The 26,415-nt window shown below is 39.9% G+C and overlaps 1 protein-coding gene across 2 annotated transcripts in view; it reads left to right on the top strand.

Annotated features, from left to right (window-relative positions):
• npr3 (natriuretic peptide receptor 3) overlaps window positions 1-24,537 on the top strand; it is a 43,171-nt gene extending 18,634 nt beyond the window's left edge. Inside the window, exons 2-8 of one of the 2 annotated variants that reach the window (XM_060907286.1) lie at window positions 1,051-1,173; window positions 2,741-2,916; window positions 12,523-12,658; window positions 13,492-13,586; window positions 18,307-18,427; window positions 18,526-18,610; window positions 23,189-24,537. In XM_060907286.1, coding sequence (XP_060763269.1) covers window positions 1,051-1,173; window positions 2,741-2,916; window positions 12,523-12,658; window positions 13,492-13,586; window positions 18,307-18,427; window positions 18,526-18,610; window positions 23,189-23,297 — 845 coding nt within the window. In that variant the 3' untranslated portion in view covers window positions 23,298-24,537. Of the gene's footprint in view, window positions 1-1,050; window positions 1,174-2,740; window positions 2,917-12,522; window positions 12,659-13,491; window positions 13,587-18,306; window positions 18,428-18,522; window positions 18,611-23,188 lie in introns of both variants that reach the window. The other variant, XM_060907285.1, reaches the window with a different exon arrangement.
• Window positions 24,538-26,415: the final 1,878 nt, after the last annotated feature.

Genomic DNA, 26,415 nt, shown 5'->3' with positions numbered 1-26,415 from the left:
TTGGGGGTGTAGATGAGGGAATTTACTGAGCCGAGATATTATCCCTGAGCAGAGTTATTATATGCATGCCACAAGTTTGCACAGCAGCATCATACGCATGCGTGCGCTTACAGCACCGCACTTTTAAACTGACCCTCAGGCCTGTGAAATGTGGCATGGCTGACAGTAAGCGTGCCATGTGCTGCCCCTCACATTCTGCAGCTCATTTGTAACTAGTGTCAGTGGGAAAATCCAGATTTCTGAAATATTGCTGGCTGGGGTTGTACCCCACGGAATCAGCATCGAGTCAACACAGGGCTTGTAGTGTTGTACGCGCTCTGTAATTAAAGGGTGCCATAGAGCACGAGTACTGAGGTGAAGTTTGTCCCACTCATCGGAGGATATTTCAGGCGGCACGCTACACTGACGGAGTTGTAGGGAGTGTTCCAGAGCTCTGAATCTTCCTATTTATGGGACACTTAAAGATTTTTTTTTTTAAATCTGTTTGCATACTTGTTTGTTTGTTTATTTATTTTTGACCTCTTTGCTCCATGGGAAAATATTTCATACACCAAATGCTGGGTTTTTTTGGTCATCTGTGGAAAATGAAGCTATTTTGCAACATTTACAAGGCATACGCTTTGCATGATTAGTTGTACATGCTGAGTTACCATATACACAACAGGCTGACATACAGCTGTTCCTGGCAAATGAATTGCTTTGGTAACTTGGATAAAAACCAGCAAATAGAGGTTTAATTGTTTAACAAAATCAGCAGTGAGCGCTGTGTCAGAAAGGAGCTCCTTAATGTGCGGTTTTGATTCATGGCCTATAAATGGTTTACGAGCATGTTGTGCTTTATTGTCCTCCCATTTATGTCATGCACATAATCAGAAAAGCATATTTAAACAATTAATCTGAATAAGTAAGGCTGTAAAAAAAACGGAAATGCACATACACAATTTTGCCAAAACTGCAGGAAAACACAGTGACATCATCATCATCACATATAAAGACTTCAGCAAGTTTACTTACAAATTGCTAATAAGATTTTTTTTCTTTACTTTGCAGTGATAATAATGTGCACGCATACAGATGTGATAAGGAAGATCATGCTGATGGCCCACAAAGAGAGACTGACCAGCAGTAACAGACTCTTCTTCAACATTGAGCTATTCAACTCCTCCTCCTATGGTAACGCTCTTACACACATTGTCTTACACTATACAGTGATAGAGATAGAAAGCTTATCTGCATAGTCACAAAGATCCTCCACAGTGTGCTTATTTTCCTACTCAGACCATGAAAAATAAAGGGCCGAGACCTCCAGCTCTTCCGTTGAATAGAGATTATATTTAGGAGCTCCAGGCTCTAAACATATTGTGCGCATGTCTCATCTCATTATCTCTAGCCGCTTTATCCTGTTCTACAGGGTCGCAGGCAAGCTGGAGCCTATCCCAGCTGACTACGGGCGAAAGGCGGGGTACACCCTGGACAAGTCGCCAGGTCATCACAGGGCTGACACATAGACACAGACAACCATTCACACTCACATTCACACCTGCGGTCAATTTAGAGTCACCAGTTAACCTAACCTGCATGTCTTTGGACTGTGGGGGAAACCGGAGCACCCGGAGGAAACCCACGCGGACACGGGGAGAACATGCAAACTCCGCACAGAAAGGCCCTCGCCGGCCACGGGGCTCGAACCCGGACCTTCTTGCTGTGAGGCGACAGCGCTAACCACTACACCACCGTGCCGCCCTTGTGCGCATGTATTAAATATTTTTGTAGTTCAGGACAAGGGCTGCTTAAACACAAGCCGTAATTATTCATTTGTTCGTAATTCATTTTTTATTAAAGCTAGACGGCCTTTCGATTTCATAAAATTGGTGAAATTTGGTTCCATCTGAAATGTGGTCATTGTGATATATGTTTATTTCTGTAATATCTCACAAAATATCAGGCCATTCTGTGGCTGGGAAGTTATTTAATTTGAGGGGATTCCCGAGCAAATAATGTGCATGAAATCGCTCACTTTGCGCAGTCAACAAGCAGACAGAGGAAGTCCGTGTGTGTGTGCATGCGCAGGTTTACCTTTGACCGTGCGCTGACAGTTACATCATTCTGTCGCTAAACGAACAGCTGATCACACCGAGGTGCTCGCTGACCGCCGATATTTATTAGTTTGGTCCCGTGTTTACTTTCCTTCGTATATAACATAACGTCTTTTCTTCTCGCTTTCCGTCACTGTAGTCGGTCTTTCACATTTCGTTCACACACTCACGTCCTCCATTATTCTCTCCTGTTTCAAATTTGTATCCCACAATGCCTTGCACGAATGGGGAAAGCCCACCACGTGATGCATGACATAGTATCTTGAATTGGGTCATGGTGAAGCAGGAAAAAATAGCGAAGAATTTAGGGCCACATGGCCCTAAATTCATTAATTGTTCTATTTAAAAAATAATAATAAAATTGGAAGTCTGTGATTCAAATTCAGTAGCTTTCGGTCCACTAAACAAAAATAATTGGGTGTCGGGGAAAATTATTTTTATGACCTACACTTGAAAAATCTGAAAGGCAGTCTAGCTTTAATTATTTTATTTATTTTAACACAAAAGTGCCTCAAAATGAAATCAAATGAAACACAATTATCTGTGTAATAACTTACTTCTGAATAAATTTGAAGAAAATCATGATCTGTGTGTTTATCTTTTGTGATTTGTTAATGCAAAACAACAACAACATTATTTCATAGGCGATGGCTCTTGGAGAAGAGGAGACAAATATGACAATGAGGCCAAGGCTGCCTACGCTTCTCTGTACACAGTGACACTACTGAGGTCAACCAAGCCTGAGTTTGAGAATTTCTCAAAGGAAATGAAAAAGTCCTACCAGAAGACGGGCGTCGATGTTTGTAAAGGCTGCAATGATGTACGTAAGTCTTTCAAACAGAATAGTGTAATCAAAATTTTGGTAGGTCATTGATCATATTAGAAATTTGTTCTTTACCATTTCCAGTATTTACCAAATAGCATATTTGTCCAGTTGTTGGATGTATTTAATATGATACATATACAGCATAAAGTTGTGTTTATGAAACACCGGTTAGCAAAGATTAGTGCTTTATTGTCCTTTTTATCACTCACAGAACAAATGCCATTCCTCAAATCTCAAACCTGCACTCGACCTACTAAGAGGCCAAGAACACTATATTAGAATCAACTGACATCTGACCCTTTACAGAGTGCACTTTCTAATCGTGTTTATTCTATCCACATGCACTGGATATGAGCAATTGCACACTCTGATTGGCTACTCTACTACTAGGCTATCAGCTCATATACTGTGAGTAGAGAAAAACAAAATGGCAGAGTGAATCGAGTCAGCTATATCACTTTATCAAGTATTTAAAAGAAACAGAAATAGCTAAAAGAATATAGTCATCCCCCCCAAAAAAAATCTCCTGTTCCACACTCCAGCCCAGTAGGTGGCGGTAATGCACCTTTAAGTTGGTTTTCCAGCCGTCAAAAAAACCCTAAAGAAGAAGAAAATGGCGGAACGTGTTGCTGAACCAACCGAGGACGAAATAAACACTCTACTCAAAAACAAAACCCCAAAGATACTAAAAAAAGGCAACAAAATATGGAATGAAAGTATTTCATGGTAAGAATGTATCTTTTTTTTTCAAGAATTATTTTTATAGCATTTTCACAAATTGCTCCTGTCGTTTCGCCAATTCTAAGCGGAAATGATTTTGTCGGACGTTTTGTATAAAGTTTTTATTTATCGAATTTGCAAAAATTAAAAATAAAAATGCTGTTTCTCAAAATCCAGTGAATGTGGATAGAATAAAACAGTTATTCCATTCAATCTCGTCGTACATGGCTTATAACTAACTCGATGCTACGCGCCTCGTCGGCTATCGGCTCATGTACGACTCGATTTCGTGGAATAACTGTTAAATATTCTCCTTTTCTCTTCTATGCAAGTTTGTTTTCTTTGATTTAGTGAAAACAAGTAGCAGGTTCTCTCATATTGTCATATTAAAACATAATCTGTTATTGAAAACTTTATTTATAGCAGATATCCAGAAAGGTTGGCGCATGTATCTTGTTTTTTTTTCCCTTCTCCATTTTAATTTGGCCCACCAGCCAGCGCTCCCCTATCATAGGACAGTCACCAACCAAGCAGGGTGAGAGACATGTGAAACCAGCAACTGCGTCTCGAACTCCTGTTCTTGCTGTGTCACAGAGAACACATTCAGAGTAAAGTGCTATCTACCGTCTTCCTCATACGTGAGCTCACAAATACCCAGATTGGTTAGTGTTGCTGTGATTGACAGTGGAGAGAGAGTATGCCATCCCTCCCATCCAGAGAACCCAGCCAATTTCTGCTCCCTTGGCTCCTGGCCACTCGGGCGCCTGTATCCTGTTATTTATGAAGTGTTCTAAGACCATCTGGACTTGTGCAAACAACTTTGCAAATAGCACTAAAATAGCACTAAAATTATCATAACATGTCACTAAAATTGCCAGAGTAACTATTAAATACAGTATTTATAGCAACAACAACAGCAACAATAATAATAATACTGATTGTAATCTATTCCATCTTTTTCTCAAGTGTGTTCTCAGTACTTCTCAGCTGCAATAAAAATGTTTGAGACTCATTTTAAAGGTTGTTTATCCTGACAAAAATACACAATATGGCTCCCAAGTGGTGAAAAAAAGCCCTGTTATCTGGAGGTCGTGAGTTTGAATCTCAATGATGCCACAGCCATCCATGGCCAGGAGGCCAAGAGAGAGCAAAATTGGCTGTGCTCTCAGGGATGGAGGGGTGGCAGAATACTCTTTCACCCCTGTCAATTACAGCAATGCTAGCCAATCATGGGCATCTTTGAGCTCATGCATTGCATACGGAAGTGGGCGGATAGCACTTTCCTCCGAGTGTGTTACGCCGCCCCCTAACGTTGCATAAGCAGCAGGTCATAAAGACGTGTTCGGTTGGTGTCGTACCTCAGAGGAAGCACGTGAGAACCTTCGCACTCGCTGGCTGTGATAAGGGAGACCTGTGTGGTGAGTGGGGAGAAGATTGGAGGGGGGAAAAAAACCACAATATGGGCACAATGAAACAGAAAAAAGGAAACAATGGTGGTGGGGGGGATTTTTTCAGTGCACTAGCACCACCTAGAGGTAGTTCAGTCGAGTAAACTGACTGTCTATTGTTTCCTGACGATTATGTTTAAATTTTCAAGCCGGAACAATATGGATAGCGTCCTTTAATGTAAAATGTATCCTCTTGGATTGTGGGAAACTAATATTTAAGACAAAGATAATACCAGAATCCAGTACCTGCACTTTGTAAGTGTTGTGAATCCAGTTCACTTTCCATAAACTGGTTGTATGAGTGCGCAAAGTGACCTTGTTCAGCCTGGCCCTTTGAAAAGCCATCAGTGATTTATTATTGTGGGTAATAGGAGCTGCCATGTTGAAACAAAACATCTTTGATGAATTGGCTTGCTGAGGTTAATAAGCTCAGCAGGATCTGTGATACAGTCAAGCGGCTTACTTGCCAAATCAGCAGGAGCTTCAGAAAGCCCGAGGTGGCCTTTGGTTAGGGACTACTGGCTGGTGTATTGCTGTCAAAACCCAACTGTACGTGAACAAAGAGCATTCTTATTCCTGATACAAATGTCAAGCCTTCAGCATGCCAAGCACAATTACTTTCTCGTACGAGCCCTTCACTTTACACCTCCCTTGTGAAAATATGCCCTAAGAGGCCAGAAATCTATGTTTGATTTGCCAGATCACAAATTTGTCAAGTTGGTGTGCTTGTAGCAGACTTGTAACATCTGTCCATTTACACCGAGTCTGGTGTTGTGTCGATGCATACCAAATTACTCACTGTGCTGAAGAATAACTGCTTTATTCATTAAGGGAGGTGATAACTTTTTTTGGATCGCCTTACAGTCAGGTCGTGTTCTTACAGCAAGCCAAGACTGTTTTCAGCAGTTCAAGCATGCTGCATATGCAAAGTGCTCAGCACATACATCAAGCTGCAGGAGAAATTTTAATGAATGCTTGCCTGTCTAAATCAAAACTTCATTTTTTTTTTTCTGTGCATGCTCGATGCATTTATTTCGGTCATCAACGTGAACTAATGTCATATCAGAGAACTGGGACCTGAATCCGTAAAAAAATCCGATGACAAAATGAACTGCTTTACAAGATTCAGAATGCATTTTTCTAAACGTCCACAAACACCAGATACACAAAGACAAGTGATGAACAAGTGAGAAGGAACAAATCTGCAAACATTGCGAATGTTCCTTCTCAGAGGACGTCTGGCTGCTACAGAACTGTCTCTGTGTGCATTATCTATAAAGATACAGCAGGACTTATACAGCTAGAGATGTAGATGAAAGACAAAGACACTCATGTTCCAGCTTCGACAAAGCTCTCAAACTCTCTGCCCACGCGTCATTATATAGGAAGCTTTCACAACAAACTGAGCTAGTCACTGGAACACCGTCCAAAATCAATCCCTACCAGATCTAGCATCTTTGAAATAATTATTTAAGTTCTGAGTACATGGTACATATTTGTATGCACTGATGACCAGTAGGTGGGTCTGTTGGATTACAACACAGTTACTGCACAAGTGTAATATATTTTATGATTACAGGAGTGTTTTCCAGAAAAAAATACATAAAAGGCTGAGGGAAAAGAATTAGGAACAGCATGCAGTTTCACCAAGGCAATGGTTTTGATTTGTCACAACACACATACATACGTGTATGTATATATATATATATATATATATATATATATATATATATATATATATATATAGTTTCTTTCTTTGAAAGGAAAGCCAAAATGTGGTTTGACTTTTTAAATTCACAACCAATGGCACATTATTGCACAGATTAGCACTGGATTGACAAGACTTGGCATGAGTGTGTTAAAAGGGTGGTGATTTTTTTCTCAGCATTATCTCAGCCCTTGAATGCTTGAATGTGCGTCACGATCAGTCTGTCAAATTCAAGACTGGCAGGAATATTAATCCTGACTAGTTCCACTTTTTCAATACAAGTGTTTTTTGAGGCTGCTTAAATTAATTACATCACATTAAATTTAGCAGACGCTCTTATCCAGAGCAACGTAGAACATATCCAGAGCAGCCTGCGGAGCAGCTGGGGGTTGGGTGGCACGGTGGTGCAGTGGTTAGCACTGTTGCCTCACAGCAAGAAGGTTATGGGTTCAAGCCTAGCGGCCGATGTGGGCCTTTCTGTGTGCGGTTTGCATGTTCTCCCCGTGTCTGTATGGGTTTCCCCCACAGTCCAAAGACGTGTGGTTAGGTTAACATGGGGTGGCTTTGGGCTGAGGTGCCCTTGAGCGAGGCACCTAACTGCCAACTGCTCCCTGGGTGCTGTTAGCATGGTTGCCCACTGCTCTGGGTGTGTTTGTGTTCACTGCTTCAGATGGGTTAAATGCAGAGAGGAATTTCACAAGTGTATGTCTGATGAATAAAATTGTTCTTACTCAAGGGCACTTCAGCTTGGTCCAGGGAATTGAACCAGCAACCTTTTGGTCCCAAAGTGACTCCTCTAACCATTAGGCCATGGCTTCCCCCATTAGAATAAGTTATATGGTGGCTACTTTATGAACTATAAATCAATGCTTGACGAGACTGCACAAAATCAGACAATGTATGAACAAATGCTGTAATTTATAGACCAGATCTGCCTAGTAATGGTTGACTGAGCTTCTTTCCGGAGACATATTTAATACTGAATTCATCTCTATACTTCCACTCACCTCGACAGACTGGACATAAAGATAAGACCATCCTTGATGGGCTCATCTCATCTCATTATCTGTAGCCGCTTTATCCTGTCCTACAGGGTCGCAGGCAAGCTGGAGCCTATCCCAGCTGACTACGGGCGAAAGGCGGGGTACACCCTGGACAAGTCACCAGGTCATCACAGGGCTGACACATAGACACAGACAACCATTCACACTCACATTCACACCTACGGTCAATTTAGAGTCACCAGTTAACCTAACCTGCATGTCTTTGGACTGTGGGGGAAACTGGAGCACCCGGAGGAAACCCACGCGGACACGGGGAGAACATGCAAACTCCACACAGACAGGCCCTCGCCGGCCACGGGGCTCAAACCCGGACCTTCTTGCTGTGAGGCGACAGCGCTAACCACTACACCACCGTGCCGCCCATCCTTGATGGTCTTTTTGCGCAAAGCATGAACAGACGACTTTTTTATGGGGTGTTAAGGAAATCAGGGGCCTCCTGGGACCTAAAATGGCTGTGACAGATTTGCAAGAAAGGAAGGGAAGGGAAGGGAGGTTACACACCAAACATGTATTATAGATAGTTAATTCTGTCTCGTACATCTTGAGCTAAACAGGGTGTCACCATGTTCAGGAGACTCAGTTCCACAATGCTGTCTGGACCAATGAAACTCATCCCTGTTTTTCTTCATAGTCTATTAACTACGTTTAAATCAAGGATGTGTTATACAGTAGTAACAGTAAGCCGACACTGGATAATTCTGCACCAGAGCGAGGAAGCTGACATGTGGTTGCTCATTTTGGTGCTTGTCCCAAAGGAAAGGGCAACTGGCAGAAACACTGAAGCTAATGAGCTTAAAGCATGGATTTGGTTTGGCTAATGATACATCGAGTAATAACGTAAAGTTTGAGAACCCTGCCGTGTGTTTATTTTGAAAGAACACACAGATACTAATAAAATTTCAATACTAACAGTGAATCTGTCATTTACCAAAAAAATGTTGCCAGAATATGACTTAAAAACAAAAAAATAAATAAAAGACAGCCATAAGAGGCATAAAGTGTTTCCTTTTCAGAAATAATTTCTCCAGGGGGATTGCTTCATTTAAACATGCTGCAATCTGTGAGAGAGCGGGGCATAAATCAAGGTGGTCTCTTTCCAGAGAACATGTCACGCCTTGGTTTAACATGTCTTTCTTATGACACGTCAGGCTGAAGCTCTGGGTGGTCTCTATGGTTGGCTTTTCCTCAGCAACCTGACTATCAATTCAGTGAGGATTCCCAGGCTTTTGTGGAATTGTTTTCCCCCAAAACTTGGCTACGATATTGTCTGGTCCAAATAGAGGAGGGAGCAAATCTGACCCGGCTGACTGGTTCCATTCTTCCTACCACAAGGCAGGCCATTAAGATGGAGCATTTTTCTTCATTTTTTTTTTTTGAAAAAGCTACAAATTAGGCCCGAATCTGAGGAATGAGACAGTTCACATATGGTGTGTTACTAAAGCTGTTACCAACAGTGCCTGATCTCAAATGCCAGCAGGGTTTATGTTTCACAACGACATATTTCAGATGTGGAATGTCCATCCAAATATGTTGTGTTGCTGGATTGCAAACTGCGCTTCCTGTGAAAACATTGTGGGCTTCGTTATCTGAGGGCTCGGAGACGTCTGTGTGGCTCACACATCCAGAAAAGCGCATGTATATAAACAGTCCTATAACTATATCAGCTTTTCCTGCTGTTCCACTCATGGTAAGCAGTTGAAGGTTAACCTAAATATATGGTGATCCCCACCAGTCACTGAATCCTGAAGCAGCAGTCCCACTAAGTCCAGGGTTTTAGTATTGTTTGCCTTGGGACACCCACACACAACATAGCGTAACACAGGAATGGACCAATAGTCCCTATCATAACACAAGCACCTATTAATGTTATTCCTTTGGTATTTGAATTGTTATGTTTCGTTTATTTTTCATTCAGGCTTTTATTAGCAGTAGTTAAAGAATTTAATGTTATCAGCAAACTACTATTCTGTCATGATGACATGTAATTTCTCATACATTCCTCAAATGGTTCATGGATGGATAATTTCAGTACATACAGTCATAACTTGTGTGAAAACTGCTAGTTATCTATAATAGGACTTCAAAATGTACAACCTACAAGCGTACTTGATGCATGCACTTTCAAACAAAGGGTAATAAACTGTACCTTTCCTAATTGGTGAGGTGGGACCTTTAATATGCATCTTTCACCTGTTAAACGTGCTTATAATGCACCTTTAAAAATCTCATCTCATCTCATTATCTCTAGCCGCTTTATCCTTCTACAGGGTCGCAGGCAAGCTGGAGTCTATCCCAGCTGACTACGGGCGAAAGGCGGGGTACACCCTGGACAAGTCGCCAGGTCATCACAGGGCTGACACATAGACACAGACAACAATTCACACTCACATTCACACCTACGGTCAATTTAGAGTCACCAGTTAACCTAACCTGCATGTCTTTGGACTGTGGGGGAAACCGGAGCACCCGGAGGAAACCCACGCGGACACGGGGAGAACATGCAAACTCCACACAGAGAGGCCCTCGCCGGCCCCAGGGCTCGAACCCAGGACCTTCTTGCTGTGAGGCGACAGCGCTAACCACTACACCACCGTGCCGCCCCTTTAAAAATCATTAAATTAATGTAATTGGATTGTACAGGTACACTACATGCACCTCATCTCATCTCATCTCATCTCATTATCTCTAGCCGCTTTATCCTTCTACAGGGTTGCAGGCAAGCTGGAGCCTATCCCAGCTGACCACGGGCGAAAGGCGGGGTACACCCTGGACAAGTCGCCAGGTCATCACAGGGCCAACACATAGACACAGACAACCATTCACACTCACATTCACACCTACGGTCAATTTAGAGTCACCAGTTAACCTAACCTGCATGTCTTTGGACTGTGGGGGAAACCGGAGCACCCGGAGGAAACCCACGCGGACACGGGGAGAACATGCAAACTCCGCACAGAAAGGCCCTCGCCGGCCACGGGGCTCGAACCCAGACCTTCTTGCTGTGAGGCGACAGCGCTAACCACTACACCACCGTGCCGCCCCTTTAAAAATCATTAAATTAATGTAATTGGATTGTACAGGTACAGGTACACTACATGCACCTTTTGATGTTAAATTTTCATTGACAGCGAGCTAAACTTTGACAGTCACATGAAAGCAATCACTAAATCGTCATTTTATCACCTAAAAAACATTTCCAAACTAAGAGGACTTATGTCAAAAAATGATCTGGAAAAACTAATACATGCCTTCATCTCTAGTAGGGTTGATTACTGCAATGGCCTTTTCACAGGCCTGCCAAAAAAGACCATCAAATGACTTCAGCTGGTTCAAAATGCAGCGGCGAGGGTTCTCACACGAACAAAAAGAATAGAGCACATTACTTCAATTCTAAGGTCCCTTCACTGGCTTCCAGTAAGCTACAGAATTGACTTTAAAGCATTGCTGCTGGTGTACAAATCTCTAAATGGTACAGGGCCCAATTACCTCTCTGATATGTTGCAGCGACCTAACCCAACCCAATCAGATCTACCAGATCGCAACAGAAAAATTTACTATTAAAACCAGTTGTTAAAACAAAGTGTGGTGAAGCAGCTTTTAGCTACTATGCAGTACAGCTATGGAACCAACTGCCAGAGGACATCAAAAATGCTCCTGCTGTTGGCAGCTTCAAATCTAGATTAAAGACCAAGCTGTTTTCAGATGCTTTCTGCTAATTGATAAATATCATCATCTTTACATGTTTTAAACTTTACTTAACTTTTACAGTCTTTGCATGTCTTAAACTTTACTTAACTTTTATTCCATTTTATTCTGCTGTTTTTACTGAACTTTCTCTCTTCTTCCCCCTTTATTTTATGTAATTTTATTTTCTATTGTTTACTGTTTTGCTTTTACCTCTGTAAAGCACATTGAACTGCCACTGTGTATGAAATGCGCTATATAAATAAACTTGCCTTGCCTTAAAGATGAATATTAAAGGTACAAAAGATGCATGTTTGATGGTACCACCCTTTTTTTCTGAGAATGTACTTTGCAAGTGGGAAAGGTAAATATAATAACAAATATACTGATATATGGATACGAATGTTTTACTGGGAAATACACCACTCGTATTTTTCATACAAGCTACATCCGGGACATTGAGAACCGAAATCGTGGCATGATTCTCTATATGTCATTCATGAGGAAATTGATTAATTGTTTTGATAAATTTGGGTACTTTTTGTTTGTGAATGTGTCTATATAATAAAAAGAAAATCACACTTTGGCTTGAAGATATGAAGTTTATCTTCTCGTGTTGAAAAGCTAGCATTTTTCATATGAAATGCATCGCGGATCTGAGTGACATGTTTAAATAATATTGGCTGGCTTTGAGTGATAGATATAGTCCATTCAGCTAACATGATATTGAACGAGTTGAAGACAAGTAGCTGAATGGGATATATCTGATATACCACGAAATAAAGCCAGCCAATATTATTATTATTATTGTTATTATTATACACTCTCTTCACATCAGCATACTCGAAGCCCAACACGTTCCATCATGTGCAGTTACTGAAACATGATTCTAGTCTAAGAAATTAATCTGTCAAATGTGAAGATTGTAAAATTAGCCTTTAGTCCGTTTTATTATTTATAACATTTTTTGTTGCAGATCAACATGTTTATGGAGGGTTTCCATGACGCTTTACTACTATATGCGCTTGCCTTAAATGAGACAATCCATAGTGGTTATAGTAAGAAGAATGGCACAGAAATCACACGCCGAATGTGGAACAGAACGTTTGAAGGTAAAGAAAGACAATGAAATCTAATTATAATCATAGTGCAGTCTATGCATTTTTCTTTACTTTTGTTATTTAAGTCATATGCTTGTTATTTGTATGCAGTTAGCCTAAGTGTGACCTTTTTAGTGTAAACTGACAAGCACTTATTTATATTCCTAAGTGTTTCCTGAAATATTTGTATATATAATTTTATAATTATTGCTCATTGGCTTGGTTATTGGAGATAGGTGAGGGACAAAATTAGCTTATGTTTAAAGTCATTAAAATTCTGTAAAGCTGCTTTGCGACAATGTCTATTGTTAAAAGCGCTATAGAAATAAACTTGACTTGACTATAATGCAATTAATATAATTAATTAATTACCACAATATCCAAAAGAGGCTGCGATAAGAATATTTAAGGCTGCAGAATTCTCATTGCAGCTTTTAATTCGCTTTAGTAGTAAACAGAGTTGTCAAATATTCTTTCATTCATAAGCTTCACTTACAGAGTAGGTGCTCAGCCGTGTCTGCTGCCCGAGCTGGTTCCATCGACCGCAAAACCAAAACCAATAACATAAAATAACAATGTTTTGTTCTGAGGGAATCATCAGGAACAGGGTCATGTTTTCTTGTTAAATGAAATAATATTTTAAAAATGTCAAGAATTTGGGAACACAGATGCGGGGATGAAATTACCATTTCTGCAGATTGTGCCAACAAAACCGACGGGAGGCAGATTAGATTTCCTGTTGTATTGGGCGCCTGGAATTTTCTCGACTGTTGCCGGTGTTTTCCTTGGAATGTCTGACTATTTTGGCTAATTAATTTTCACATTCCTTGTGTTCTATTGCACAGGGATAGCTGGCCAGGTGTCTATAGATGCCAATGGTGACAGAAATGGAGATTTCTCTGTTATAAGCATGACAAACCGTGAAGCTGGGACGTATGAGGTAAGAGAACTGCCTGATTATGCCTGTAGGGTATATGGACACAACAGGGAGAAAACTATTACACAATTACAACAAGTGCTGCCAGGCAAAACAAACCTCACCTGGCAGCACTTATTTTATACCTATATGTTGATAATGGTAATATTTCTCAATCATCAGCTGTCAGGTTATGGTCCTATGAAACTCCATGACCTTGAGTTTGACATTTGAGAGTCATTCAGGGTCAAAGGTCATGGCGGCAACTGAAAACCCATATGGGGCTTCTTATATATTGATAACAGTAAACATCTGGCTATCATGAACCATTTTAAAAGTTATAGCCCTTTGAAAACCCATGACCTTCAGTTTGACCTTTCAAGGTCACGCAAGGTCAAAGATCATGGTGCCAAATGAAAGTCCATATGGCACTTCCTGTAAGTTGATAAAGGTAAATATCTGTCTACCATCAACTGTTTTCAAGTTACAACCCTCTGAAAATCCGTGACCTTGAGTTTGACCTTTCAGGGTCACTCAAGGTCAAAGATCATGGTGTCAAATGAAAGGCCATATGGGCGTTCCTATATGCTCATAATAGTAAACATCTGTCTATCGGCATTGAGTTCATCTCATCATCTCTAGCCGCTTTATCCTTCTACAGGGTCGCAGGCAAGCTGGAGCCTATCCCAGCTGACTACGGGCGAAAGGCGGGGTACACCCTGGACAAGTCGCCAGGTCATCACAGGGCTGACACATAGACACAGACAACCATTCACACTCACACCTACGGTCAATTTAGAGTCACCAGTTAACCTAACCTGCATGTCTTTGGACTGTGGGGGAAACCGGAGCACCCGGAGGAAACCCACGCGGACACGGGGAGAACATGCAAACTCCACACAGAAAGGCCCTCGCCGGCCCCGGGGCTCGAACCCGGACCTTCTTGCTGTGAGGCGACAGCGCTAACCACTACACCACCGTGCCGCCGCGCTAACCACTACACCACCGTGCCGCCCGGCATTGAGTTATAATGGAAAATATGTTATTTTGACCGAAAGGTTGACTTTTCCGGTGACCTTGACCTTGACCCAGTTACCCCCAAAATTTAATCAGGTAATCTATGCACCATTGCCCACCTGCCCTGAAAATTTGAAGTCAATCGGTGCAACCATCTAGAAGCTAGATTGTTAATAGACAGACACACAAACAAACAAACAAACCGTACTGATTACAATAGCTCGCTCCGCTTACTCCTCGTCGCGGGCAAGGTAATAAATTACAAGTCATTACACAGGTTCATATGCCTATTTTAACCCTTTAAACGCCTTGAGTATTATTCACTTATTCATCTTAAAAGCATAATATTTACGAACTACAGTAAAACTATGGTTAAATGTAGTTATTCAAGTTCAACAACTTGTCCTTTGAGTTTAAGAGGATAAAATTTGTTGAAAACATCCCCAAGTCATTAAATTGGCTTAAATTATTCACCTGAAGAATAACTAATTGAAAAAAGGCAGTTATATGCCATTCATTAAGTGTTGAAGCCTTTGAAAGGGAATTTTAATAACAAGGAAACGAGTCTAACTGCTGCAGCAGCTTGCTGTAAAAATGCAAGCACTTTACCATACGTACTGTAACCATCAGTGTATTCTACAAACCAAAGGCCGTATTCAGAATTGAGTTACAGACGAATAGTGAGGAGTTAATACCAAAATTGCACCCATTGGTAATCAGACTTGAGACGTTACTCTGGACTTGCATGCTACTCAGACATTTTTGTGTCAGTTGTGCATGCCTTTCCTTTAAACCATAGCCATGTTTTCGATACAGGAGACTTTATCGAATTAACAAAAAAAAACCACTGCCAATATTTTAATTAGACAAATGATAATACTGAATTAAAAGCATGATATAGTTGGTTGCATTCCATGCACACGTTACAATTTCATGTCTTCGATTTAGTATCGCATAGCCAGTGTTGTAGTCGAGTCACTAAACCTGGAGTCTAAGTCCAGTTTCGAGTCCCCAGTGTTCAAGTCTGAGTCAAGTCCAAGTCATGAAAGAAAATTGTGAGTCAAGTCCACTATTGATCCGAATCGAGTCCGAGAACAAGACTCCAACCGCACCATTTGACGGTGGCTGTTGCTGCCTTTATGTGAACCCGTCTCTGCTACTGTGTTGGACTAACGTTACTGCTCGACTGCCCCATTTTAGGTAATAGGCTACAGATAAAAAGCTTGTTCATTGCTCAGCGAGCCCCGCCCACTATCAACAGGGTAAATAACATGAGAGAGGGTTAACACTAGCTAGTTCATCAGTTAGCAAGCAAGCCCTGCTATCAACAGGGCAATGAACATAGCGTGTTATTTAGTTCTCTGGGTGTGGTCTTGCCAAATGACCATTGAAGTTTGAGGTTGTCACCGTTGTCTTCTCGATAGTTCTTCTACATATGGAACACATAGCAGTGCATTTTTTCCCACTGCACAAGAAGTCTGTATAAGCAAAGCGGACAGTCCTAGGGGCTTCTCTCCGGGCATTTTAGCGCCATTAACCTTAGTTTGTTCCTGAAGATGACGTATGAACAGGTGAATGTGCATTCTCTTGCACGAAATGAGTATAAAAATTTATATATATACACTACCGTTCAAAAGTTTGGGGTCACTTTGAAATTTCCTTATTTTTGAAAGAAAAGCACTGTTCTTTTCAATGAAGATCACTTTAAACTAATCAGAAATCCACTCTATACATTGCTAATGTGGTAAATGACTATTCTAGCTGCAAATGTCTGGTTTTTGGTGCAATATCTCCATAAGTGTATAGAGGCCCATTTCCAGCAACTCTCACTCCAGTGTTCTAATGGTACAATGTGTTTGCTCATTGCCTCAGAAGGCTAATGGATAATTAGAAAACCCTTGTACAATCATGTTAGCACAGCTGAAAACAGTTGAGCTCTTTAGAGAAGCTATAAAACTGACCTTCCTTTGAGCAGATTGAGTTTCTGGAGCATCACATTTGTGGGGTCGATTAAATGCTCAAAATGGCCAGAAAAATGTCTTGACTATATTTTCTATTCATTTTACAACTTATGGTGGTAAATAAAAGTGTGACTTTTCATGGAAAACACAAAATTGTCTGGGTGACCCCAAACTTTTGAACGGTAGTGTATATTATGCCAAATTATGGCATGTTACAAAAAATAAAGAAAAAAAATCTGAGCCCTCGTCTCCAATTTACGAGTCCGAATGCAGTTAAGGCACGAGTCCGAATCCAAGTCCGAGTCATCAGTGCTCAAGTCCAAGTCAAGTCATGAGTCTTTAAATTTAGGGCACGAGTCAGACTTGAGTACTACAAGCCTGCATGGCCACATGTAAGCCACACAATAGTTAAAATAAGAAAAAGAAAAACTTGCATGGCCTGTCAAGCCATTTGCTCAAACTCCAACAGTAAATACAGTGTTTTTCACCCCTGCCTAAGCTTCGCACTTTATGCTACTGGACTTTTAGATGATTGTGCAAAGAATAGAATGTGCTATTACTATTATAAACAATCATATAATAAAGATGGAAGCCATATTGTTAAATTAAATGGTGGTCTATAGGCTATTGAAAAAACCTCTGCTCAAGAAAAATCTGGCAACCTCAGAGCTGTGCACTAACAGCTACCAGTAAAGATGGAATACCATCTTTATTGAATACCATCTTCATGGAATGGAATACCATCTTGGAATTCGGTACCTGGAATATGGAATACCATCTTTATGGAATACCAAGAAGTACCAATACAGTACCATCTTGAAGTACCAACTTGGAATTCAGTACTGATTGGTTCTTTATTGATACATCTCAAAACAGCACTATTTATGGCATTCTACTTTCTAGGTACAAAATAAAAACTAAACACGCTGCCCAGTCTCCATTTTAGTAATACATAACTGTGTACACCAACACTGAGTACAGAGAACTGTCCTGGCATAACAAGATCAACTGTGAGCTACTGCTCACTTACGTATCCCCCTGCTCTCGCTTATATCAGAACGCAAGCAATCGAAGGAATAGGACACTTATTATGAATGTTGACTTCAACAAATAATTAACTCTGAAACAAGTAAAGAGCAGTGTCTCTCCCCAGGGATTTCAAATAGCATCCTGGTAAACTGTCATTCTGAAATAGCATTTTGCTTCTTGAAATAGCGTCAAAATCCATGCTATATGTTTCGTAAATACATTCAGTCGGTAAACAGGAAGTTGATGTTTGACAGACCTGAAAACAGTATATATGGTATAGAACTCCAAGCTGAAGCTTGGTACCAAATATCAAGCAGGTGTGATTTGTAGTTGCTGAGAAAAGTGTTATGAAAATTTTGTCAATTTCGTAAATACATTCAGTCGGTAAACAGGAAGTCGATGTGCGACAGATCTGAAAATGGTATACACGGTATAGAACCCCAAGCTGAAGCTCGGTACCAAGTGGCTGTGATTTGTGGTTGCTGAGAAAAAGGGTGTTTCGAACGGATGGAGATACAGAGATATGGATGGACGGACAGAGTTTAAAAAAAAACAGTGGAACCCCCCCTCGGAGCGGGGGTATAAAAATGTACATATCTTTTAATATTAAGTTACCAACTCTGAATATGACCCGAAGTGTTTATAAGTTTAGACACCACCCCTTCTTTATTACTTTCTATCATATCCCATGGCACTTGGAATATTTTGTATGAATCATTGTCTTTTTATTTTCTTAGACTCTCATGAACTTCTTTGGCACTAATGGAAGTTTTCAGCCCCTACCTGGCTTTAACAGAGAACGGTTCACTCTGCGAGGAACACCAAAGACTCCCCTCCCAGAACACTCTGACCAATCATGTAAATTACCTCTGATGTCTTCACACATATAGTAGTACAATTATTTGGCTACACATGTAGTATTTCTTACTAATAACGTCATTTTCTCTCCTAAGCAGGTGGACTAGGATTATCAGCAGTGACTGGAATCATAGTTGGCGGACTTCTTGGAACGGCACTGCTGATGGCATTCTACTTTTTTAGGTACAGAATAAAAACTAAATATTGTCTAGGACGAACCCTAAAACCATTTCCAGCATATCAGTCATTGTTAGGTAATGTACAGTATGTTTGCTAATAAGTCCATTATACTTTGAAGGATTATGGAAATATGGCACTTTTAATAGGTTAAACACCCATTACAGTACAGTTATAAATGTATTTACATTTTAGGTTTTGAGAGATCAGTAAAATGTGGATACCAAAATTGCACACATTACTCTTTAGACCTGAGAATCTGAGACCTGAGCCCAGAGCATAGATATAAACATAGCAGCTCTCAAGCAGCTGTTTGAGAAGAGGTGTAATACACCGACCAGCCATAACATTATGACCACTGATAGGTGAGGTGAATAACATTGATTACAGTGGTGCTTGAAGGTTTGTGAACCCTTTAGAATTTTCTATATTTCTGCATAAATATGACCTAAAACATCATCAGATTTTCACACAAGTCCTAAAAGTAGATAAAGAGAACCCAGTTAAACAAATGAGACAAAAAATATTATACTTGGTCATTTATTTATTGAGGAAAATGATCCAATATTACATATCTGTGAGTGGCAAAAGTATGTGAACCTCTAGGATTAGCAGTTCATTTGAAGGTGAAATTAGAGTCAAGTGTTTTCAATCAATGGGATGACAATCAGGTGTGAGTGGGCACCCTGTTTTATTTAAAGAACAGGGATCTGTCAAAGTCTGATCTTCACAACACATATTTGTGGAAGTGTATCATGGCACAAACAAAGGAGATTTCTGAGGACCTCAGAAAAAGTGTTGTTGATGCTCATCATGCTGGAAAAGGTTACAAAACCATCTCTAAAGAGTTTGGACTCCACTAATACACAGTCGGACAGATTGTGTACAAATAGAGGAAATTCAAGACCATTGTTACCCTCCCCAGAAGTGGTCGACTAATAAAGATCACTCCAAGAGCAAGGCGTGTAATAGTCGGCGAGGTCACAAAGGACCCCAGGGTAACTTCTAAGCAACTGAAGGCCTCTCTCACATTGGCTAATGTTAATGTTCATGAGTCTACCATCAGGAGAACACTGAACAACAATGGTGTTCATGGCAGGGTTGCAAGGAGAAAGCCACTGCTCTCCAAAAAGAACATTGCTGCTCATCTGCAATTTGCTAAAGATCATGTGGACAAGCCAGAAGGCTATTGGAAAAATGTTTTGTGGACAGATGAGACCAAAATAGAACTTTTTGGTTTAAATGAGAAGCGTTATGTTTGGAGAAAGGAAAACACTGCATTCCAGCATAAGAACCTTATCCCACCTGTGAAACATGGTGGTGGTAGTATCGTGGTTTGGGCCTGTTTTGCTGCATCTGGGCCAGGACAGCTTGCCATCATTGATGGAACAATGAATTCTGAATTATACCAGCGAATTTTAAAGGAAAATGTCAGGACATCTGTCCATGAACTGAATCTCAAGAGAAGGTGGGTCATGCAGCAAGACAACGACCCTAAGCACACAAGTCGTTCTACCAGAGAATGGTTAAAGAAGACTAAAGTTAATGTTTTGGAATGGCCAAGTCAAAGTCCTGACCTTAATCCAATCGAAATGTTGTGGAAGGACCTGAAGCGAGCAGTTCATGTGAGGAAACCCACCAAGATCCCAGAGTTGAAGCTGTTCTGTACGGAGGAATGGGCTAAAATTCCTCCAAGCCGGTGTGCAGGACTGATCAACAGTTACCGGAAATGTTTAGTTGCAGTTATTGCTGCACAAGGGGGTCACACCAGATACTGAAAGCAAAGGTTCACATACTTTTGCTACTCACAGATATGTAATATCGGATCATTTTCCTCAATAAATAAATGACCAAGTATAATATTTTTGTCTCATTTGTTTAACTGGGTTCTCTTTATCTACTTTTAGGACTTGTGTGAAAATCTGATGATGTTTTAGAGGTCATATTTATGGAGAAATATAGAAAATTCTAAAGGGTTCACAAACTTTCAAGCACCACTGTATATCATTAAAATGGCACCTGTCAAGGGGTGGGATATATTAATCAGCAAGAGAACAGTCAGTTCTTGAAGTTGATGTGTTGGAAGCAGGAAAAATGGGCATGTTTAAGGATCTGAGTGACTTTGACAGTGGATAAATTGTGATGGCTAGATGACTGGGTCTGAGCATCTCCAAAATGGCACATCTTGTGGGGTATTCCCGGTATGCAGTGGTTAGTACCTACTAAAAGTGGTCCAAGGAAGCGCAACTAGTGAACCGGTGACAGGGTCATGGGTGTCGAAGGCTCACTGATTCACATGAGGCACGAAGGCTAGCCCATATGTATGGTCCAATCCCACAGAAGAGCTCCTATAGCACAAACTGCTAAAAAAAAAGTTAACGAGCCTTCGACACCCATGACCCTGTTGCTAGTTCACCGGTTGTCCTTCCTGGGACCACTTTTGGTAAGTACTAACCACTGCATACCGGGAACACCCCACAAGATGTGCCATTTTGTAAATGCTCAGACCCAGCCATCTAGCAATCACAATTTGGCCCTTGTCAAAGTCACTCAGATCCTTAAACGTGCCCATTTTTCCTGCTTCCAACACATCAACTTCAAGAACTGACTGTTCTCTTGCTGCCTAATATATCCCACCCCTTGACAGGTGCCATTGCAATGAGATTATCAACGTTGTTCACTTCACCTGTCAGTGGTTTTAATGTTATGGCCGATCAGTGTATTTTCCTATATTCCGGTGCATGTCAAAGTTCATGCTGCAGCATTTTGCACTGTCTGTATACAAGGAATAGAGCTCTTTGGTAAACCAGATAAAAACAGACTTACAGTACTCCAGACGAGCTGACACAATAGTATGTACTGTATAGGTTTCTAACTATGAGCAGTTGAGAGAATTTCACAGACCTTGGTTATATTTCTTAAAGCTGACATCAGTACTGAAAATGACTAACAGGTCTTGGCACAGTTTTTCGCTTCACAAACAGGGACTCTAAATAATCCAACACATCTTTCATCTGATCTCTGTTCTCAGTAACAAGGATGTTTATTTTATCATTATGTAGCTGCAGAAAAAAAAAAGACCTACAAGGGTCAGGAACTCCGGACATATAACGCTGTGTATTGTCAGTGTACCGATGAAAGGAAATGTTGTATTTATTATTTGTCCTGGTGAACGTGAAACCAGAGCCAGATAGACTGAAGAAGCAGATCACATTTTTTGTATGTTCCCGATATAATTAATTTAACAACATGGCTTCCACCTGCATTATTCAGCAGCTTATAAAATAGTACTTGATCCAATACATCCTATTTTAATGTGATGAAATCGGGACATTTTGCGAAAGAGAAACAATTTTGCAGATATCGCAAATTATAGTGCTTATCTTGAATAGGAAAAAACATGCTCATGATAATAATACTCAATAGACTTTCAATATTATTGAATGCTATTAGAGATCTATTTGCTTGTCTACTTCTCAGTTGGAGATAAAGTACATTCGCGTGATTTTTATACAGCATTGCATTGCATTGCATATGTTGCTGATTAAGTTCAGCTAGATTTTCTTTATCCATCTATGTTTTTGATCATCACAGTTTTTTCAGGCTAGAAGAGAATTTGCATTTTATTTTGATAAACGAGGTGATCCAGATATATTATATTAAAAATCACAGGTTCAAAAAGCTATATACAGAATCTATCAAATCTGTGGAAATTCTACATGGGCCATACAAGAAAAAGAAAGCTATAGCACAAGCCTATATATATAAATAAAAGTTATTCCATGAAATCAAGTCGTACATGAGCTGATAGCTGACGAGGCGCATAGCACCGAGTTGGCTATAAGCCATGTATGACAAGATTGAGAGGAATGACTGTTTTATATTGTCCACATTCACTGGATTTTGAGAAACGGAGCATTTTTATTTTTATTTTTTGCAAATTCAATAAATAAAAACTGTATACAAAATGTCCAGCAAAATCATTACCAGTTAGAATGTAAACAAACCGGCGAAATGACAGTAGCAATTTCTGAAAAATGCGATAATAATAATTCTTGAAAAATAAAAAAGATACATTCTTACCATCTAATACTTTCATTCCATATTTTATTGCTTTTTTTGGGGTTTTGTTTTCGAGTAGAGTTTTTATTTCATCCTTGTTTGGTTCAGCAACACGCTCTGCCAGTTTCTTCTTCTTTAGGGTTTTTTGCCGGTTGGCACACCAACTTAAAAGGTGCATTACCGTCACCGACTGGGCTGGAGTGTGGAACAGGAGATATTGGGGGGAGCTATATTCTTTTAGCTATTTCTGTTTCTTTTAAATACTTGATAACAAAGTGATATATCTGACTTGATGCGTGCCGCCATTTTTGTTTTGCTCTACTCATGGTATATGAGCTGGTATTCTAGTAGTAGAATAGCTAATCAGAGTGCACAATTGCTCATATCCAGTGAATGTAGATAGAATATATATATCTTCCATCTATTGATGTGTATGGACCACAAAGAACAAAATGGGCCAAAATAAATGATGAATATGCCTTTTTTTTACTCAAAATTAAGAATAATGTTTATGTTGTACAGAAAGAATTACAGGATAACCATTGAAAAGAGGGCACGGCGGGAACAGTGTGATGGAAAACATCGTCAGTTACGAGAGGACTCCATCAGATCCAACTTCTCAGCAGCATAGGTTCTGCCACGTAAACAGACAAATGGAAATGTTGGGGAAGGTGTGTATCAGATATGTCCAAAGACTCAATAAACACCACCCCTGGATTCCTGAAACATGACATACTGTAGTGTTTTTTTCTTGTAAATGTCTCTTGTTTTTGACTTTTGTAAACTCAGGAAAGTTGTATTAAATTAAGGAGAGCTGCTCATAAGGCTTCATGGAAAAAAAAAAGGGTTGGTCTGTTTTTGCTCAGCTACAGACTTTGTGCCTTTTAAGCAAGCTAGCTTTGATGAGGAATCTATCCCCTTTTTCAGCAAGTCAACTGAAATCTTGGGTTGGTAGAGAACGGCAGTGGTGAATTAGGGGCGTCTCAGTGATTCAGATGAAAGGAGAGGAACTAATTTGTTGAAGAAGGGCTGTTCTTTTATTCATGCCTCGTTCAAAGTAAGGTGAGGGATGAAAATTTTGCTTTTCTCTCACGGTTTGAAGGAGCGCTTGACATGGACGCTGATCAACACGATAATACTTTGAGTTAAGACAGGAGGATCATAAGCTCATGTATAGTATGGTTATAATTTGTAAACCTGACAATAGCACATTTTACACTTTGTAAAATTTGCTAAAATTCTAAACAATAGAAGCCAGCCTGTGAGATGATTGTGAAGAAGTGACTCTTAAAGTAAAATAACAGAATTCCTCATCAAAATCTTTTTTGGAAAAAGCTATGTTTATAAAGAAAATTTTTATTGCACATGTAAATGGTTAAAAAAAATCATATCTGTTCATATCTAAATTTATTATGTCAGGAAATGTTCATTAGTACACTATTCAATTCATATAAAATATACAGATTTTTTTTTTATTGTGTCAAATACTATATGTTAAAGTATGAGATGCACATGAAAACCTCTCTTCAAAGTTTGTGCAAATGCATATCCTAGGATTTTATTCAAGATTAATGTAATGGCAACTGTATACTGATGTAAGTAAATGGATCAACATAAGATTGTGATTGTGATGTTATTTATTGATTTTTTTTTTGTAGAGGTTTTAATTTCCTAATTGTTGATTTAATATTGTTTTTTTTTTCCTTTTGTGGAACTCAAAAAATGATTTTTGTAAAGAAAAAAGTTTATCTGCTTTTTCAGAACACATTTTGCTTGATAACTGTGTACATGGCTTTGTAAACAAACCTAGTCCAAACTGTAACTTATTTATATTACCAGTACATACTGACCAATAAAGAAAACTATTTTAACCACTTGTAATTTGAATGTAATTGAAATCTGATGTTGCAAATTATTAAATCAGTAATAACAACAGAAATAATCAATACGACAGAAATTATTAGCATTTGTGTCTGTTTCTAGCTCAAAAGGCTACAGCAGAGTGGCAAATAACACAAGTTAGAAATTCCTCATGGATCTGAAACAGGGCGTGGGCAAACAATCTTAAGAGTGCAGAGATTCTCTGGCCTGGTTTCTTGGACCCAGATTAACAATACTCTTGGATTAGAAATGTAATGTCTAGCCTGAAGTATTTAAGCTACTGCTAGTCATGTCGTAGTTGATTTTATACTTTTTAAAGAGGGGATGTGCAAACCTGTGCAAATATTAACACATCCAGTTCACCAGAAGCACATCATACCATCAGTCTATTGTAATAAAGATACCAAATACAGTGGTGCTTGAAAGTTTGTGAACCCTTTAGAATTTTCTACATTTCTGCATAAATATGAGCTAAAACATCATCAGATTTTCACACAAGTCCTAAAAGTAGATAAAGAGAACCCAGTTAAACAAATGAGACAAAAATATACTTGGCCATTTATTTATTGAGGAAAATGATCCAATATTACATATCTGTGAGTGGCAAAAGTATGTGAACCTCTAGGATTAGCAGTTAATTTGAAGGTGAAATCAGAGTCAGGTGTTTTCAATCAATGGGATGACAATCAGGTGTGAGTGGGCACCCTGTTTTATTTAAAGAACAGGGATCTATCAAAGTCTGATCTTCATAACACATGTTTGTGGAAGTGTATCATGGCATGAACAAAGGAGATTTCTGAGGACCTCAGAAAAAGCATTGTTGATGCTCATCAGGCTGGAAAAGGTTACAAAACCATCTCTAAAGAGTTTGGACTCCACCAATCCACAGTCAGACAGATAGTGTAGAAATAGTGGAAATTCAAGACCACTATTAGCCTCCCCAGGAGTGGTTGACCAACAAAGATCACTCCAAGAGCAAGATGTGTAATAGTCAGCGAGGTCACAAAGGACCCCAGGGTAACTTCTAAGTAACTGAAGGCCTCTCTCACATTGGCTAATGTTAATGTTCATGAGTCTACCATCAGGAGAACACTGAACAACAATGGTGTGCATGGCAGGGTTGGAAAGAGAAAGCCACTGCTCTCCAAAAAGAACATTGCTGTTCATCTGCAGTTTGCTAAAGATCATGTGGACAAGCCAGAAGGCTATTGGAAAAATGTTTTGTGGACGGAGGAGACCAAAATAGAACTTTTTGGTTTAAATGAGAAACGTTATGTTTGGAGAAAGGAAAACACTGCATTAGAGCATAAGAACCTTATCCCATCTGTGAAACATGGTGGTGGTAGTTAGTATCATGGTTTGGTTCTGTTTTGCTGCATCTGGGCCAGGACGGCTTGCCATCATTGATGGAATGATGAATTCTGAATTATACCAGCGAATTCTAAAGGAAAATGTCAAGACATCTGTCCATGAACTGAATCTCAAGAGAAGGTGGGTCATGCAGCAAGAAAACGACCCTAAGCACACAAGTCGTTCTACCAAAGAATGGTTAAAGAAGAATAAAGTTAATGTTTTGGAATGGCCAAGTCAAAGTCCTGACCTTAATCCAATCGAAATGTTGTGGAAGGACCTGAAGCGAGCAGTTCATGTGAGGAAACCCACCAACATCCCAGAGTTGAAGCTGTTCTGTATGGAGGAACGGGCTAAAATTCCTCCAAGCCGGTGTGCAGGACTGATCAACAGTTACCGCAAACATTTAGTTGCAGTTATTGCTGCACAAGGGGGTCACACCAGATACTGAAAGCAAAGGTTCACACACTTTTGCCACTCACAGATATGTAATATTGGATCATTTTCCTCAATAAATA

Source organism: Neoarius graeffei, chromosome 24, assembly GCF_027579695.1.
Source record: "Neoarius graeffei isolate fNeoGra1 chromosome 24, fNeoGra1.pri, whole genome shotgun sequence".
In the NCBI taxonomy this organism is placed as follows: domain Eukaryota; kingdom Metazoa; phylum Chordata; class Actinopteri; order Siluriformes; family Ariidae; genus Neoarius; species Neoarius graeffei.
This window is presented reverse-complemented; position numbering and strand designations above follow the sequence as displayed.